The sequence below is a fragment of the Phoxinus phoxinus genome (assembly GCF_949152265.1).
Source record: "Phoxinus phoxinus genome assembly, chromosome: 22".
Classification (NCBI taxonomy): Eukaryota; Metazoa; Chordata; class Actinopteri; order Cypriniformes; family Leuciscidae; genus Phoxinus; species Phoxinus phoxinus.
Genome location: NC_136897.1, coordinates 13,794,016 through 13,814,279, shown reverse-complemented (window position 1 = coordinate 13,814,279; position 20,264 = coordinate 13,794,016). Strand labels below are relative to the sequence as shown.

Genomic DNA, 20,264 nt, shown 5'->3' with positions numbered 1-20,264 from the left:
GATGTTATTTCAGCACTGGTATTTATTGCCTTAGGATCAGTGGCATACAAATTAAGCAGAAAAAACAACATGCATTTGAAATCCTCTCTACCCTTATTACAGTTAAGTGCATTTTGAATATCGCATTATATCGCTCCTCATTTAAAATATTCTTTTCTCCAACATACCGTGAATTGCATAAAACCTTCCACCCATTTAAACAGCGAGAGCGTGTTCACATTGTCCATCCATTAGGTGCTTTCTGACCCATGTGGTTCCACAAGACATCAAACTAAAGACAACACAATTATATTTAATGCCCCACTGGGTATAAAAAGTCTGGATTCAACCTCTGTAGTCCATTGAGACAAAACATAAATGTCATTTAGCGTAGGACATTGAATGCACTAAAATGTAATTTAGTACGTGTCACCAAGCACACTCACATGAATTATGTTCAAAAGTGTCGTTCTCCAAAACGGGTGTTCTCAAGCTTTTGACATCCCATATACAAGAATGATTCAACATGCACTGCATTTACAATAGTACTCATTTCAGTATAAAGCCAAACATGGAAAAATACTGGGAAAAACTGTTTACTGATCTACGCTACATGTGTTTATTACACGGCTCTCAACTGTCAGATATTTAATTTCACCCATAGCAATGCTGTATGTATATTAGTCCGCCCATCCGAGTAAAGGTGTGGTAACATTTATTGACGCTCTGCAAATTTTAATGTGAAAAATTCTGTAATTTCAATAGGAATCCATGCCATCTGGAATTTTGTGTAAAGGCGATCCCCACGCAAATTTCGCAATGGGTTCAGTTGGTCACTAGCCTGGGAAAACCCAGACCCTCTCAGTTGTAACTGAGTAAGGGTCTGGCAAAGCTCCATAGACAATTCATTTCCACAGGGGCGTCACCAACGGACGTCGGAAAGATCTAAAACCAATCAGAGCGATGAATGACATGACGTATGCAGAGCGACGGAGAAACATCTCGAGACTCTCAGCAATTCTCTGTTTGTGTTAACGAAAATGACCATTTTAAATCGCTTGAAACAGACGCGATAGCTGATTCGAACGAGTGATGTTGTGATGTTCCACGGCGGCATCCATGTCTGTAATGTACAAAATCTGCGTCACCGTCTCTGCTCTGTCGTCATCGTGTAAAACGTTTCTGATTGGTGCCGCGATTTCGGCGGATTGGAAATGGGTTTCAATGGGCTCTTTGCCAGACCCACTTGCAGAGCAAATCTAAATTTGCCGGAAGTGGTCTGGGTTTTCCCAGGCTAGTTGGTCACGCAAATTTGTCACAATTTATGTGTTAGTGGTAGTGCTTCATTCATCTACTCAATATAATTTTACCATACCTGTAATAAGCAAAAAAAAAAAGGAAAAACAAAGGTTTGTGGCAAATCCACATGACCAACTTGAACCTCCAGTGAAATCTGGGTGGGGAAATCTTTCACCCTCATGCAAAACTCCCAAATCGCATGGATTCCAATTGAAATTAATGGATTTCAGAAATTGGCGAACAATGATAAAAGTAACTTAAACCAGTGACACTTTCATGCAAACAAAACCTGTGCCATCTTGTGTCTTAGTTTTCAGTTGTAGTGAAAATTATTATTAATAATGAACGAACATCTATTTATAGATTTGCAGAGTAGCTGTGTAAAATGGGAAACAATGTATATAGTCGCCAGTCGTTTTTGCTAAACAAACCCCTTCCTCTCCAAATAGGGGTCCTGATCGCCCTATTGGGGTTTATTTAGTGACAACTGGTTGAATTTACATTGCCCCTTATACTGTATATGTTCGCTTGTATGCAGTCAGTGTTTCAGTTGTGAGATATTACACTGAGAAACAACAGTATGTGCAATTTCAGTGTCTGACATTCAGACCATAAGAACGAATCGCCTACTATTCTAAATCTAAATAAGTCTAACTTCTTTATCCTAATCTAATTAAAAACATGCAACTTGCAGTTTGAAAATATTTCGCATGATATAAAATTCATACAAATGCTCCACAATACAAACGGTTGCAATTCAAGACATAACTGAACCTGAAAATTCTCTTGGGCCAACAAAAAATGTGAGCCAGATTAAATTATCAGTATTTACATATACTCATAAAATAAAATAAATAAATAAAAGAGCACACAGGCAGGTTAACAGTTTAAGAGTTCATTTTAGTGCAATGCAAATGAGCCGGACTCTTCAGGGTTGTTTAGTGTAGTAATCCAGCAGTAGAGGAGTCCACAGAATTTCTCCATGTGCAAATGCAGTATCTGTTTAAAAGGATTGTCATAATAACTAAGGAAATGCTAACTCTGTTAAATGCAGAAATGATGCACAGTTTTAAATGGCTGCTCTCTAAAAATATGTTCCAGGGGCTTACTAAACAGATTAGAAACAATGAAAAGGCAGAAAGAAAATCATTTTAACTTTACAAACCTTTCAAATAATATCTCCACAACGTAAACGTTATAAATAAGCACAACCACAGTACAAAATATTTTGGTAAATGTTTGGTATTTAAATCTCTGAGTGCAAATTGCTGCTCTAAAAGCATGTATGACTCATTTGAAGGCACGTAAATAAATTAAAGCTGGGTCAAACTAAATTCCCTGAATTTTGTAGTTCTAATTGAGCTGTTTTTCATACTTAAAAGGCAAGTGAAGTATCTAAAGTAAAAGGGAAGTCATTAGTTGCTCACAAAACTCTTATTTCTCTCCAAAATAGTTACTAGAGAAACAACATTAGTGCAAATGCTGACAACAAATACACTGGACGCCAGAATCAAAAAAAGACGTTAACATGATATTACCATGAGTCCACACACTCCATTATGACAACGTACAGAACACCTGCACTGTTTGTCTAGCTTATATATTCACCATCCTGGCCCCTCATTGGTGGAATATGAACCAATCAGATGCAGACTCATTTCACACCTCTTGAAGACTTGTCTCTGTTTGCCTTGGATTTATGGACTTTAAACTTGCATTCTAACCCTATGACCATGACTTTCATTCGCAAAATTATTGGTATGTTTCTAATTATACCACTACTTTATTGCCAAAGTGTTTCAGTTAACCATTACCCTGAATTCTTGTTTCGTCGACTTGACCTGTCTTAGTTCAACTTTGATTGGTTTACCTGTAAAAAAAAACAAACATTAAAACTAATATTTTGTTCCATTACTATTTTTCTAGATTCTGAAACAAACGCCCCTGAGAGACTGTCACAGTAGCACACGCCGCTGCTGCTTCCTTCCTTTTTACTATCAGTAAGTTTTGCATTGTGAAGTCCGACTCCATGTTGATTGCGGATCACACCATTTCCCCTTTTCCAAAGGTCATTGCTTCCCATTTGTAAAATGGTGGGCTAGACTAGCAAATAAAATATATTCTAAAATATTTTGAAACATGTTTCAAACATCAAGTTGTTTCAATAAAAAACCTGTTTTGAGTCCTGACTTCCAGTCGTCCTCTGGGGTCTATGTGACTGGAAACGTTGGTGATAAACCTGCTGGTGTTTTTTTCTCAGAACAAAAAGCCTCGACCCCACGAGATATAGAGTTTAGCTCCCTGACTCTTTTCTCATTAATCTTCCAAGCCTGATGTTAGAAACCACAAAGGCTGAACCATTTTTGAATGTTATTAGAGGAACAAAAACAATAACTTAGTAATGGCCTGAATAAATTCTTCTTATTCATTAGGTAAATAGTGCACTTCATAATGATATCCCCTAGTTCTCAAAGTGTCTTCAGATCCCTCTGAAACGTGTCGGTCAGAAGATCCCAGGGTTTGCGTCATATTCTGACACCATGCGATCTCTTTCCAGATGTCATTATGGATTGTCGTTTGCATTTTCAAAAAGGTCGAGTCCACTTTGTATGAGTTTCTCAGCTGAACTGATGGCGCTGGACACCAGAGTAAGGGACTGGTTGGTGCTGTTGTGCCAGGGGACCTCCAGGGCGTCCTTCAGGATAGAGAAGTGTGGAGCTTGTCTGCTCAAGCTATACAGAATGTTCCTGAGAGAGAGAGAGAGAGAGAGAGAGAGAGAGAGAGAGAGAGAGAGAGAGAGAGAGAGAGAGAGAGAGAGAGAGAGAGAGAGAGAGAGCGCGCAGGGTTAAGGCAGGGTTTTTCAAAGTGTTAAAGGGGTGATAAAGTATGATTTCACTTTAGTGTGCAATGTTGCTGTTTGAGCATAAACAACATCTGCAAAGTTACAACGCTCAAAGTTCAAAGCAAAGGGAGATATTTGCTTTTAAAGAAATTTTAATAAAGTTTTTTAAGGACTACAACAAACGGCTGGTAGGGACTACACAACATTCTTCCGGGTTTAGTGACATCAGCAAGTCTAAAATGTACATAAACCCCGCCCCCGGGAACACGCAGTCCATGTTGAGAAGAGGAAAAGTTGTTGTATTAAGAGTACATTAGTGAGTCAGCTCAAACTTTAGCATCCATCTTTTCACATGCAATAGAAAGCCACTCTGTGTGCATCTCACAACAGTTCCTATACGAGTGATTTTTAGATTGCATGACAGAATATGCTAATTGAAGATTGTTAACTCCACATCAACAACATACATTCATCAACTAACCATTCAGAGACGCCCTGTTGCATTCTACATGTTGTCACTTCTTCTTGAGTCTGTCCATCTTTGTCTGACTCCGTTTTGACATTAAAAGCAGAACAGTTTCTGTCATTTTACTGTGTCTGCGTGAGGTAATCGCAGCTGCGAGCTCTTGAAACCCTGCCCTCTGTGCAGCTCATTTGCATTTAAAGGGCCAGGCACAAAACGGTGCGTTTTTTGCAAATCCTCAAAAAGTGACAACTTTAACATGCTTTATAAAAATATCTGTGGGGTATTTTGTGCTAAAACTTCACACACACACTCTGGGGACATCAGAGATTTATTTTACATCTTGTGAAAATGGCATTTTACCACCCCTTTAAAGGAACTTTTAACATCCACAAATGGTTCACATACCTATTTATCCTAATGTGAGTGGATGGCTCTTGGTTAGAGGCATTTATACAGAAGACTTTTCTCTTAAGCCCTAAGTATACTTTGTTTTTTACGCGTACGCGAGAGTACGAACAGTGCGTGTGATGCAAATTTCGAGTCAAGCTCGCATCAGGTGACTATCACAGATCCACGTATACCTATATAACCCTTATATATAAGGTCCATTCAGTATCGTCAGCAGCTTTATCACATTGATCCCCAGCTCCTCCTCTCATCCAGTCAGGACAAATCAGGCACATTTTTCTTGAATTATGTTGTACATAAATCATTGAACATGAATAATATCTGCCACACATTTATGTTGATTCTGTTCTGTTTACCCTGAGGGGGGGTTTCTCTCTTCTACCTGCTCTTATCCATGCTAAGCTGCATGGATAGGCTGGGAGTTCTTACCTAGAACCGAACCATAACACCAATCCAAACTGTATGCTAATAGTCAATCAACTCTGATGATAATGGTCTTGACAGAACTAAAGAGACGGAACAACAACAGCAAAGCACCGGAGACTGCAACAACAACAACAACAACAGACGCCCGCATTAACAAGCACTTGTGTGAGGGGGGCTATGAGATAGCCATAACTTTAAAAGAATACAAAGACATTTGTATTGGTCATAACTTGAACAAAGATGAAACTTTCCATAGCGCATGTGTCGACCGCCTGCGTTCGTTCGTGCATGCTATCAACAGGAGTAGGCCTATACTTTAAAAGGCTACATGTTCAATTATTATAAATACTGATAAAAATACAAAAATAAATAAAATAATATTAATAAATTAATAAATAAAAATTATTAATAAATAAAAGAAACCACAAAAATTATAATAGCAATAATACAAAATTAATCGAATTGAAATAAAACAAAAAATATTTATGCTCCAAAAATCACAATATGCATGTTAAAAATGCTCAAACATTATGGATGACTGAATCATGAGTTTTATATCGGCACAAAGTTACTTTGCTATTTGTGCTCATTAATTATTTGCAACAGATCTCTGAGGGTCGGTGAACCCCTAAAAGTGCTGCTTTAGGAAGCTCTTCTGAGGATGAGGATCTACCTACGAGCACACGTTCAGATATAACAGAGAGCATAATATACATCACAAAATCAATACCAATGACTTAAAACAACCTTGGGAAACCTTGGAGCAACCGCACATGTTTTCAGCTGTAATCTGCAGAGAAATCACCTGAACTCCTGCATGACAATCATGACGATCAACAGACTTTGGGCCATTTTTTTTTTTCACGGTTCAGGGTCACACATTGATTTCTGTTTTTGGAGTGTTTTAACCGGCTTCAGTTCACACATATAACCTTAATAAATGAAGCAATTCTTTATCTGTAAACAGGTCAACTAAAGTTGAGAACGAGTCTTTGACCTTCAGAGACCAAAGCTTATATAAAATCCTTATCATGAACTCTATCTTGCTAACTGAAAGGTAGACATCACATGAGAACAGAGCTCGTTCTCCTTTCACCAAGTGATACATTTAGAGCTGCAATAAATATGTAAGCTTATTGTTTATCATTTTAGCAGGATTATGAAGCTTTAAAAAGACAGTACAGTGAAAAGCCTTTCATCTGTGTGATATAAAGTGAAAGACTGAAATGTCCAAATCTCAAGCACTTTCTCTTTCTTCCCAAAGGAAATGGTTATCCCTTTTTTTTTTTAGTTTGGCCTGTGAGTCATATCACTCAGAAAGTGTCTCTCCATCATTCTAATAGGAATGTTCTGGGTTCAATACAAGTTAAGCTCAGCATTTGTTGAAAGTTGATTATCAAATTACATTTTGAATACATCTCACTCACTCACTCACTCACTCACTCACTCACTCACTCACTCACTCACTCACTCACTCACTCACTCACTCACTCACTCACTCACTCACTCACTCACTCACTCACTCACTCACTCACTCACTCACATGTATAAAGATAAGTCCTACTTGAAGGGATACTTCACTGCTGCTGTCAAAATGGACTTTCAATAAAACTGCGAGTGCAAGTGTTCAAAGAGTAAATGTTTAGGAGTGAGTTTTTTTTTAGTTAGTGAACGATCTGGCGCATTGTAGGCAGAGGCTAAAGGCTGCAAAGAATCATAAATATGGAGAGAATGACGCGATGGAAAATATGAAAAACCGGAACTGACAGAACGGCTTTTTTTGTTTGTTTTTTACCCCTTTGCTTGTCCTAATGTGAATTTCTCGGTCCATGTAAAACAGAGAATGAGTAAACATTGTTCATTTACACATACTACCGACATTGTATCAATACAAAGCGAGTAGAAAATAGGTGAAGTTACACTTTAAAGTGGGTTAAAAAGAATATATTGCATTAAATATGAGTTAGCTGTATGTTTTAATGGACATTTTTTAATATTTGGACATTTTTGGGAACTTTTGCTCATTTGTCTATTACTATTTTAGATGGTGATGATGGATTTGTTAATATCACAAGACTATTAGATTACTAAATAATCTAATATAATTGTACACATAGACAGTAATTGAGTCGTGTCTGTGATGAGAAGCTACACATGGGAACTTTGTGTGGTAGTAATATTTAAGGCGGCAAACGTCTGCTTTGCATGTGCTGTGTTGCATACTTCATTTAACAAGGGACTGTTTCATGTAAACAGCTGCAAGTTACATCTCCTCCCACCTTTGTTCCATCCATCCAAACTACCGGGTTTACAGGTTTTATGACTTTACGTTGTAATGGCAGTGAAGTTAAAACACTTTTTACCAAAAGCACGACTTCCACTATCCTGATCTTTAGTTGCAACAAAAGACTTGTTAAACTAATGGTCCACACCATTAAGTTGTGCAGGTTGTTAAATCATGCTCAAGTCTGGTCCTTTTTTTACGATTTCAGTCATATCCTCTTTACACCAACTGTTGCTGGAGGTATTTTTATAGATCTTTCCACAAAATCTTTGATATTGATCTGGGGTTCCTGGTAACACCACCTACTTTGTTTTTAATGGAGAAAGAGTTCTCCAACAAATCGAGTTTAGCCTACACAGCAGACTCCCCCGCATGGGTCCAGTTATCATCTATTATAACCTTTATTGTACCAGGAAAAGAGGCACATTGGGATTAAGAATCTCTTTTACAAGAGCATCCATGGCCGAGACTGACAGACACAGCTCGTTTGAGTTTAACAGATAACATCCATCAATACATTCACATATACACACACAAGCAAATCCAATCAAATTTTAATATCAATACTTAACTAGTTAAAACATCTATAGCCCGAAGGTTTCATTCTCCAAATCTTCACATTTTTGTGTGTGTATCCGTGGTTCAAGTGCGAAAAAAAGTCCTGGGGTCTTGGACCCCTCCAATTAACTTTTTTAAAAAGATTTAAAAAAAAGGATGATAAAAAATGAATGGGGAAGGTTTGTTTTAGTGAATAATAACTTACATTTTTATCTGTTTGTTATATTTTTTATCAAATAGTTTTCATATGGGGTACTTTTATGGTTTTTAATAATTTTTTAAGCTCGACAGCCCTTGGTTAACATTCATAGTCACTGTATGGAAAAACAAAACAAAAAAAGCAGCATGAACATTCTGCTGAATGTCATACAGGTCGCTTGCAGTGACATGAGGGTGCGTAAATGATATCAAAATGGTAATTTTGGTGGAAACCCGGGTTCTCATAATGGCTCATCTGACACTTTACAAGCTGCTTCTGTGAGTGCATATCGTCCAGAGAGAACTAAATCTTTTTCTAATCCATTTTCAAATTGCACCAATTTAATACATTGGTTAAAACTGATTAATAAACAGAGAGGCAAGTGTTTAAAACAGGGGCTGAAACAATGAAGATCAGTAAGAGGGTGTTAATTCTCAGGCCAGAACCCAAAGAGATATAATGAGCAGGTACCCTGACGAGTCTCTCGCACTTCATCCGTTTGCTTCCTCTTCTGTTAATTTAATAAAAACCACTCCAGGACACGCTGATTGCCGCTGATTACAATTGCATGTCGCTTTGATAATAACGGGCCTCCTTCAGACCAGATTAGCAAAACCAACAGACAACAGCGGCGTCAAGAGAAAAGTCAAAGCAGAAATGCAGCACCCAGTGTGTTTCGTAGACCTTGAGGATTGATTGAAAGATCAAACTAGCTTTCCCCTAAACACAAAAAGGAGAAATAATCGGAACGTCCATCCATTTTGATTGCACAGTGTTTTGGAGGCCACTCCATTATGGATCCAGCTGCAACCCAATTCCCATTAGATGCACATCTGTAAATCCCTGCGGTTAAGGAGTGTGTGAGGACGGTGGCTAAAGATCAGCACTTTATTCTGTTGAGTTGAGGACTGAATCACAGTCGACTGACGGATTTACTTCTATTCCCTGCAATAGTGTTTTTGGCACATTATTCTGGGCAAAGTCCTGCAGTTTTGAGATCTAGATCTAGATCAAGAAACCATTAACTCCGCAATACAGGCCTGCACTTCTTAATATTGTGTTTGACCCTTTTTCGCTCTTCTTTGCATTTCCATGCCCCTAATCATGGCCGTTGTCAGGAGAAACTACCAGGAACACTTGATTTAAAGAAATAATCTGTTTGTTCATTTAATTCGCTGACCTTAGATGCTTTTGTACATATAAATATTCTTGATTTTGGCTTTGGGTATTGACCTGCATTGCTGAATCATGGAACCCAAGTGCCGTTCTCTGTGATGGCAAAAGCTGATGACATCAGCACAATCGCTAAATGATGGTTACTTCAGTCCATCGACCCACGAATCCCCCTTAGGGGAATCATGGGACTATATAGGCTAATAAATTCCTATACATTCCTACTATAATCTAATTATGCTAATTATGGTCGTTCACTATGAACAACCAATAATCTTTATGATCATTCATTTTTTATGAACCTGGAGGCAAATTCTTTATTCAATTATATATGCACAATACAAATACACTAAAAATAGCCAATGCAGCTTTTTTTAAATGCAATATAATTGTCATTCTAAGAAATTAGCATTTCTGTATAGCTGAATAATAATGCAACTCTGAGAGGAAGGAGATGATTTTCTTTTTCTTTCCTTGGTTATTTATTTTTTTGTGTTTCATTTTCAGGATGTGGCAGTCTTCTTGGCACTTATGTCTGGCATAACAAAATTTGACAGAGATGCAAATTAGTATGTCTCTCAGTATCATCTGTCCCAGTAGATGGGAAAGTGATGTCACCATTGACTCCCTAAGGAAAGCACAAGAATGTTGCTTTTGGAATAGCTCACCTAAAAAAAAAATCTCTAAAAGTCATTAGGTACATTTCAGATAAAGTCTGCCACACTGCACGCTGATTAGAAATGCAGTCCAATGTCCCAAAATACATCAGTATGGCCACTGGCCTAAAAGAAAGACGCTGTAGCTGCTGTACTCCAGCAGAGCCAATATTTGGATTTGTATATCTGGTTATGGATCTGTAACAATCTCAAAATGATTCGTATCTGTATTCGAGTAAAACTTTAAGTGAGCGGGCGGGACTTTAACTGGAAGTTTGTCGAATTACTGTCGAGAAGACCGTTTAAATTGTATATCTGTTCCCTTTCGTATTTATAATAAAAAATATGCTTTGTATAACCCATAAGATAAATATGTTGTATTATAATTATGACATTTATTTGAATGTCTTCTAATTGTTGGAGCTGATAGCCTCGTAGGCAGTGCTTCGAGATGCAGTGCGGTTGTGCTTCAGGAGGCCCGAGTTCGAGTCCAGGTGTGGAGCTGAATTCTGTGATCCACTGAATTATGGTGATGTACACATAACCTAGTGACGGTAGGGTTAGGATTAGGATTAGCTCAATATAGTATAGCACCTACTAAGGACACAGAATTCGGTGGGTCACAGAATTCGACACAACACCGGCTTGGGGACCTTTCCCAATGCTGAAAAATATATATTTAAATATCTTCTAATTAAAACAATAATGCTTAATGTAAAAAAACTAAACTAAACAAAAACAACTTTATTTTCAAGAGGAACTTTGTGTACAGAGTTATGTCAGGACAATCATCCACAACCTCAAAAAAGAGGAGTCGGACTCTATAAATAGTTGATTAGAGAACATGGAAGTTGAAAGAAAATATCCAGTGATTGAAAATCGCTAAAACAACTTTAATTATGCATACAAATGCAAATCTGAACAAATTATAAAGATAAGCCTTATTTATAAAGATATACATAGTCTAAAATATAAAGAGAGAGAGAAATAGGTAGCCTATCATATCGCACAAGATTTAAACATTTAAATAGACATATCAAGTAGTAGAAAATGTGTATGATCGAGTGTCTTAGTAGATATTACTCTTGACAGAGACATGGATTCTGAGACCCGCAGAGACGGCAACGTGGCTATTTGATTTCCAATCGTGCTGTGCTTATTTCATAAATGCGTGTATCATTTCGTACAAGGTTTAAATAATTTAAATAGACATATCAAATAGTAGAAAATGTGTATGATGTATTATTTTAGTAGATATTACTCTTGCCAAGCTCTTTTTGAAGACTTTGTTCTACACTCATTCACTTCACACACTCATTATTGCATAGTGGTTATAGATGTGTATGTATAATATCGTGCTATCCTCTGGCTCACCTGTTATCCACCAAACACGAGGAGTGAATTTGTTATTCGTTTTGAAGCCATTATCCATGCCGTTCTGAATAAGGTATTCGGCTTCGGGCACATCTCTTCAGTCGCAAACCGACAACGCAGCTTAGCACTCATTGGCTTAGAGCCTCAGCCAACAACCAGGCCGATTTGTTCTTAATTCTAAAAATAATTGTCATATCATGTGTGTCGTCTTGTAAAGCAGATTTTGAGGGAATAGTTATTAGAATACTCTATTACAGTTTCATCTCTATATCTATCCGTTAATGTATTCCGTTTCACCAGCAGCAGAGAACACAGATGTGACAGCTGCCTTTGATTGCATATTGCTCTTCCACTATGAGAAGTGGGAATATCGTCCAACTTAACAGCTCATTTTTGGTTCCTCCTATAATGCAAACACCTTCTCGAGGCAGAGCACGTGACATCTGCTTATGCATATGGCTTTTGAAGATGGGGGGATTGGGGGACTCCTGTTACACTTTATATTATGTTTTGCATTCAAAAAGATGCCTAAAGTCTTTAAGTATTGATCAACAAACTTGTAATGACAAACTTTTTTTGGTAAAACTGCATGGGGGAAAAAGTAGGATAGTCAGTCCTCTGAAAAAAAAGGTGTGTGCAATATTTGAGGTTTTTTTTGTTTTCCTTAAAGTGATGTGACAATAAATTGACATTTTTAGCACCGCTTTCTTTTCTCTTCTGACAAGAAACTTTTTATCCAGCTTTCATTCACCACAAACCCTCAATAATTGATATCGCTCTGTTTTCAGGTATATCAAAGTTTCCTATGTTTCACCACTTTTCTCTTCCTTAGAAACTTAAGGGCTCTTTGTATGAATATATTATTGTTTGCATGAAAGACTTCATGTTGTAAAAATGTATGGATTCATAAATATTTTAGCATGCTTTTTTTACGTTTGTGATCTTGAAAGCCACATGTGTAAAAGAATTACCTGTAAAAGCCTGGCAAAGGGTTCGGGATAAGGAAGCTTTTTTCCAGATCTCGAAGGACGTCATTGAGCATGCGTACATGGGCTGGATCCCTCTCTTTGGGGTCATTGGCAGGACGCATGACCTCAGATTGGAAGAAGGCTGAGCTGTCCCTCAAAGATGCAGCCAGGTTCAGGAGGTCCGGCCGTCTCAGTTGGTCATCTAAGAAATATAAGACATATGAATGATATATGAATTGCTGCAGTCAATCCATTAAAACTAATTAATCAAACAATCATGATTAATTGCACCTGACATTAAAATGTGTAATATTGTTTTATATTGTAATACAGTGTACATATTTTCACACTGAATCTCCAAATTAATGTAATGTACTAAAGCCTATAATCATGTCTTAACTTAAGCCCTGTCTGTGAAACCAGGCCTATCATTTTTAATTTAAGTGAACTTAAAGGCACATTATGTACGTTTAGCCACTAGAGGTCGAAATTTATAGAAATGTATGTTTCATGTTCGCCTCCATTGTTCCAGTGACGTTTGATCACATGATCACACTGCAGTAAGCTAGATCGATATTAGAATATCATATTAATAAAAGCTGGATGACTTGTGTTGCTAAACGGAATACAATTCATTTAAAAACTTTGAATAGTGGAGAAAAAAGCTGTTTTACTGTTACTATTAACGCTCTTTCTGATAATGCTATTAGCCACCTGACTAAATAGTTTTTGGGTACAAAACACAGTAAATCAAGAAAACAAGACATTCAAACAATAACTGTATAACTGTTTTCTGCAGATAAAGGTATATCCAAACAGCTGATCACCTGTCTAATAAAACACAAAATATATTAAAGTGTCTTTGGTCTTTCCATGGTATCTATTGGAAATAAATCTATGGACGTAACACTGGTTAAAATAGCTGATTTCTCTGGATTTAAACATTGTTGGAAAGTATACAAGTCCACAAAATATTTAACATTGTTCGGTTTTGTTATTTTTAAAGCTACACTGTTTAATTTTTTAAGTTGATTCTTAGCAAAAACCACTTTGTTCTTTAAAAATTATATGTGCTCATTAATGTATAATTACTTCTACCAACTAATCAAGTATTCCCGTAAGCGTAATCTGCCATTTATAATACATACGGTGAGCTGCTCGAATGGCGGAATCCATGTTGCGCCTCCATCTTGAAAATACATTAGCCAAAGAGGGACATACCTGGAAATTCAAGCTTTGCCTTTCACGTTTTTACACTTAGTGGCACCGTGACGAATGCGAGGGGGAGATTACACGCGACTGCCGGCAGATTTGAAATAATACGGCCACCGTAGGAGTTAAAACGCCCTCAGAATGGGAGGGGCTAGAAAGTAATATTCAGTTGGTAGTCATATACAATTTCACCGCTAAATGGGAGTAATTCCTACACAGTGTAGCTTTAATTTGAATCCAAAATGATTATATTTTGTGCCTTTAAAACAATCTTATAATAAATGTAATTTAGCTGCACCTTTAATATAGGCCTAGTGTATCTCTTTTCTATTTTAATATATTTTAAAATGTAATTTATTGAATTCCATTACAATTTTTGTTTCAGGAATTTCTGATGAATAGAAAGTGCAACGTTTTTTTGAGGAATTTTGGTACAATGTAAAAGTTTTTTTCACTTTGGAAGAATTTAATGCATTCTTAAAAGTTTGGAGCAATTGCTAGGCATTGGACATCATCATTTGAGTAATTTTTAGGTAGAATAGCACAGACGGCCAAATTGGGCTTAATGCATTGCAGTTGCTATTAACCTCACTTTTCCATCACTCAAATCAGCTTTTATCCAATTTCACTTCATCCTCATAAACCTAATCGTCTCAGACACACCCCTCGGCTCTGTACTTGAGTTCACTTGTTGTTAGCTGCAACTGTTTTGACAGCTTAAATGCAATCCTCAAAACTCCAGCAGAGCTCTGGCCCTCAAAATGAAATAGTCTAGTATTTAACAGAAAATCTTTGAGCTAAATAAAGACGCACTCCTGGCATTCCTCCATATGCCCGAATTCAGAATCTAACAAATGAGTCAAATCTTCTAACCCCTATATTGTGGGTATATTGTGGCTTTTGGGTTGAATTCAAAAGAACACATCAAAAAAATCTGACATGCTTCTGCTCTTTCAACTTGCTTACTCAAGCATGCATTAATCATGGGTTGAGCTGGAGCTGTTAAGAACTGTACATCTTCTCGAAAATAATGCCAGAGCTGTGACAGGTGGGTGTGCATTTAAACAGGCTAGAGGTGCTGTCTAGGGCTCGAATTAAACTTCAATCACACATACACACAGTACATGAAACACTTGCATCCACACATACTAAGTACATATACTGTATACTACTGAATGCTCAAACAAATACATATGAAATGCACACCGACACACCTAGTCACTCACGCACACGCACACACAAACACTCCGTGCACATACTGTACACTTATGAAATGCTAGTTCACTGTGTTGCAAAGTTTACGATTATTTCACACAGAAGAGACTTTGGGCCCTATCTTGCTCCCAGCGCAATTGACTTTGAACACCGACGCATGTATCATTCCTATTTTGCACCCGCGCACAGCGGACTTTTCCCTCCACAGACGCACGTCGGTAAATTAGGGAATGAACTTGCGCTCGCGGGGGCGGTTCAGCGCAAAGAGGAGGCGTGTTCCGGCGCAAAACTTCCATGGTGCTATTTTCCAGTTTTAGAAAGCAATTGCGCCACTGACCAGGGAAAAAACAGTCTAAAGACAGTGGCGCGTTGCGCGTTAGTGATATGGTATTTTAAGGGCGCGTGCTTGGCCATAATGTTAACGCGCATCCACTTTGATGTTCTAATATAAACAGATGCAGCAGTTTTCATTTTTGCAAATCATACATTATTACAAGGAAAAATATTAACACACGAGGGAAATCATTGTTGTGTCCGTGAAGATGTGAAAAAGATATATATAAAAATAATCTAGATTAGGGTACACATTTACCCAAATTATACACCTGTTTAACCGAAGCTTTGGGTGGGTTTCTCCCATCATCCCCAATGTCACTTCTCTGTGTTTTACGGCCCTGACGAGAACGTCGGTCTCCTCGGCTGTGAATCGCTCCTGGCGTGCGCTGCCAAACCCGCCGTTATAATAGCGATCCGCCATGGAACAAGCGCGCCTGCTCTTAAAGGGAATGTGAGAGTACGCTCTGATTGGTTTATTTCGCGTTACGCCCAAACCACACCTATGAATAATGAAGCTACTTCAGACCAACCCCTTTTAGATTTGCGTCGGTCGCAAGAGTCATTTATCCCGCCGGGAAAATAGCAACAGCGCCGGGATCCGCCCACAAAGTTACTTGCGCTTTGCGCTTTGACACTTGCATTTCAGATAATTAAAATAGGGCCCTTTATCTAAAATTTGAATTTTTCTGGTAACAAAAATTCTATATTCACTTATGGGCAGCCATTCTACTTATACATAGACAGCACACCACAAAAAAAAATCGCTTGACATTTTTGAGGCAACAGTTTTACATTTGTATATTGCTAAGCTAACCATGTGGTACTCTAATAAGCATACAAAAAAGAAATGCGCTTAATTGTATTGAATGTGTGCTTGTAGTGTACTTCAAATGTTAAAAGTATATTTAACAAATCTACTTGCAGATAATGTATTATCAATGAAATATAAAGGCCAATAAGTGTACTTTCATGACTGTTTTTTAACACAGTTCAGTACATTTAAAAAGTGCACTTTTTAAAAAATAAAGCCTTATTTTAAATGTAAATCATTGTGCTGCTCATCGTCTGGGAGTCACACTTGTGTTATTTGCGGTCACTTGACACTTGAAATTCAACTACTTTTTATTTTTTATTAAAATCAATGTAATAAAATGCTGAGAAAACACTAAATTTGTCTTTATCGCTATACTTTCTGTTCAACCCTGTTATGTTGTTACCCCCCCCCCCCCAACAAATAAATAAAGTATATTGTTTCTGCCATCATCATCATCAACCCCCCCCCCCCCCCCAAAAAAAAACCAAAAAAACAAAACAATATATATATATATATATATATATATATTTTTTTTTTTAGAAAAATAATTGTATGGTACTAATTAATATTTATGCATTAATTATGATCAGTATTTTCCCATTGAAAATTATATTTTTTCCCATAATTTTATATTTTATTATTATTTCTTCTATTTAAAGGTACCAGCTCTATCACATCCTTCGCCAGTAGGACTGCGATCTCTGCATGCAGGACAGGAGCATCACTCGGTCGCCCGTCTCTGGAGCACAGCTTAGCCTGACGCTTGGAGGGGCTGGCAGGGGCTGGAACGAGCTGCACCGCTTTCCTGTGGCCGGCTCCGCGCTGTGTAGAGGCCGGCCTGGGAGATCAGGAAGTCGAGAAATGGATATTTGTCGGTCTCCTTCATATCTGCCAGTTTCAGCCATAGATGGCGTTTCTGGACCACAAGTGTGGACATCGTCTGCCCAAGGGACTGCGCAGTAACTTTCAGTAACAACCCTTGTGCAGCTCTTTGAGTGACTTGGCCTGGTAGACTTGCAGGAGGGCCGTGGCATGCAGGGCGTGGGCGGCCTGTCCATCGGCTCTGTAAGCCTTTTACCGTAAGCACGGACAAGAACTTACAGGCCTTGGATGGGAGACGTGGATTAGGCCGCCAGATGGCAGAGCTTTGTGGACAAAATTACATCGCAACGGGGATCTCCACGTACCCCTTGGTCACCCCATCATTGAAGGTAGTGAGAGCCGAGGAGGCACCAGCTTGGTTTCGGGCAGAAAATAGTGCCTTCCAAGATCTGGTAACCTTTTCGTGCACTTCCGGAAATAAAGGCACTGTGGCGGGACGCTGTTGGTCAGCGTGCGTTACCCCAAGATATCAATCTTCCAGCCTTGAGCGTACGGGACACGGTGAAAGCCTCCACTCAAGCCTGACACTCTCAGCGGCCCGGGAAAGCATGGCCGTCAGCTCTGGGTCAGACTCGAACAATGCCACTTTCCCCGAAGGGAGCCACGCAGCCGAGTCTTCATGCCCGGATAACTCTATCCCAACCTCTGATGCAGCGATCGGCATCTGATCCTCTGCCGGAGCCCTGAATGAAACGCTAGGTCCCCCATGAGAAGGACCAGCAATCTCACCTGGAAGCTCCACAGCTTGCGATGCGCTAGAGGAGTGGGGGGGCCCATGGAGATGCACTCGGCGGGAGAGCCCCCACTGTGATCCTCAGGTCACCCTGTGTATTCACCGAAGTAGCCATCTGCTGGGCAGAGGAACTAGATCGGGGCATAGCAGAGGGGACTCCATCTCGTTTGAGGTACTCTACGTTTTTCCTGGGAGTCTCCCGTATTTCACACTCATCTCCCAACCCCCTCCCGTTCACTTATTTCTCCTGGGAAATTCCCATAATTTGTATGACCCAAACCTCGTTATATGAATAATCACATCATTTTTTTTTCAAGGTTGTCCAGTTGCCAGATCTTGTATGAAACACATTCTAGTCACACATTCAACACATCATAAAAATTTCAACCCAGTTGTGACCTCAAACTGGCAACCTACAACCCAGTTGCGCTGTTGATATCTGCGCAGGTAGTAGACGCGGGAAGATGAATCAAGCTGTTTATTTTTTTAAACAAAGAGGTGTGTTGGGCATCCTTTGAGAATATGTGCTTATTTTGATTCTTAGGATATTCAAAACTTTAAGGAAACACAGGAAACAGAAAAACTTTTCTACAAACTTCAACACACACTGTCTTTCTTTGCAGAATGAAAAGCACTCCCTGCAGGAGGATTGCTGTAACTTATCACTCAGTGTAACACAGACAGAAGAGGACCCAGTGAAAATGACATGAACCCAACAGAGGTTTACAATTTTCACAAATGATGAAAACCAAGCATATCACATACATATCACTCCAGTGTTCCTGTGAATGTTTGTGCCAAGGGCTGCAGACAACCACTGCAAGAGACGTAGGAAAGTAACTATAAGACACAAATGGAGGCATGACATTACTGTAACATACTATATCACATTGTTTATATATATATGTGTGTGTGTGTGTCTGTGTGTGTGTGTGTGCATACTACAGATATGTTTCTTACAGTAGGTGGCATTAACAAACAGCTTGACGGATCTCAAAGGAATGGATCTGAATGCAGGGATCTCAAGATGCTTTTAAAAAAAAGTTGGACTATGTACTGACACGCTGTTTTAAAAATACAATGCTTTCCGCAAGAGCTTAAAAAAACAGTGAGATGTGAAGCAACACCTCATAAACATCTGTCTGATTGTGTGGCTGCAAAAGTGGTGTTTTACAACAGATGATTTCTTTTTCACAAAGGATTTTACTGTGCAAACTATCTTACGGCCAAAGGACAACAGGCTGTCAGCGAATTGAAGCAACACCTCTAAAAATATCCATCTTAACATTAAAATATACTTAAATCTCACTGATCACTCTAAGGTATTCAATAATTCTCTTTCGAACTTAAACTGAACACTGCATCTTCGATCGACGCTATGGGGACGCCATCAGCATAACCAGTGTCTTAAGCACACGTTAACACAATTGTATTGGCTGCAAACATTCCTTGACGACATAAGCGTAGTGCCCGGAAGTATAAGAGGGCGCCTGTGATACACGGCATCAGCTTTTGTCTAGCTAGAGCATAGTTAAGAATCCTAGCAAGCATTTCAAGAAGTGTGTGCCTCCGTGTCCCAGCTTTCTGACACCTGATACCACATTTATATTTAGATGTTTGCTTCCAAAATATTTGTTTGTAGCAGCAAGACAACTGATTTGCTGTCTACACAACATGGAGTAACATCACTGAATGTCATTCACAAATGTTACTAGGCAACCAGTAGTGGAAACTCCCATAGTGACCTCACCGCTGGCGACATGCAGCGACAAAGTCGCTGGTAGTGTGAATGCAGCATCAAGCCATAATCGCTCTTCCCTCATGAGCCTTCTGACTTTTTGTTAGTAGCTTGTTATGTAGTGAACTACCTTTTCAAAAGAGAATAGCTTAACTTTGTAGTGATAACTACCTTTTAAAGTAGCCTCCCTTCACCAATAACAGCCTCATCAACTTATCTTGATTTCAGATGATGTCTGGCAGTCTTCATTCTTCACATTGCTGAGTCACTCTAAAATAATCTGAACATCAATGAGCTGTCTAAATCTTAAGGGAACAAAATATCTCAAAGGTTTCAATTAGTCATGACTCTTTGATCTCACTCAATTCATTATTCCTTATGAATACTGTCATTCCATGTGCCTCTGAAACTCCTACCACAACACAGCATAAGGAGAGAATGTCCCAACCACCAAGCACCCTTCATCTACTTGCCCCATTCTCCATATACTAGTGTACACTACAAATCAAACTCTGTACTAAATTTGTTTCTTTTGATCTTTACGACCTATATCTAAATCCTTAAATGCTTCAATTTATTAGGGAAACATCATCACCATTATTATTATTTTTATTTTTATTATTTTTGTGGAAACTTGTAGTAGATTATAGAATCAGTCAACAACTGTCTAGACCAGGATAGATGGAAGAAACACAAATATAA

The 20,264-nt window shown here is 38.6% G+C and overlaps 1 protein-coding gene across 8 annotated transcripts in view; it reads right to left on the bottom strand.

The window, feature by feature from the left end:
• Positions 1 to 20,264, bottom strand: part of naaladl2 (N-acetylated alpha-linked acidic dipeptidase like 2) — a 321,301-nt gene continuing 301,037 nt past the window's right edge. For 7 of the 8 annotated variants that reach the window (XM_079597224.1, XM_079597227.1, XM_079597229.1 and 4 more), the window contains 2 exons: positions 12,636 to 12,834; positions 7 to 4,025 (listed from right to left, as the gene is read on the bottom strand). In XM_079597224.1, the coding sequence (XP_079453350.1) occupies positions 3,842 to 4,025; positions 12,636 to 12,834 (383 nt within the window). In that variant the 3' untranslated portion in view covers positions 7 to 3,841. Of the gene's footprint in view, positions 4,026 to 12,635; positions 12,835 to 20,264 lie in introns of all 8 variants that reach the window. The other variant, XR_013795866.1, reaches the window with a different exon arrangement.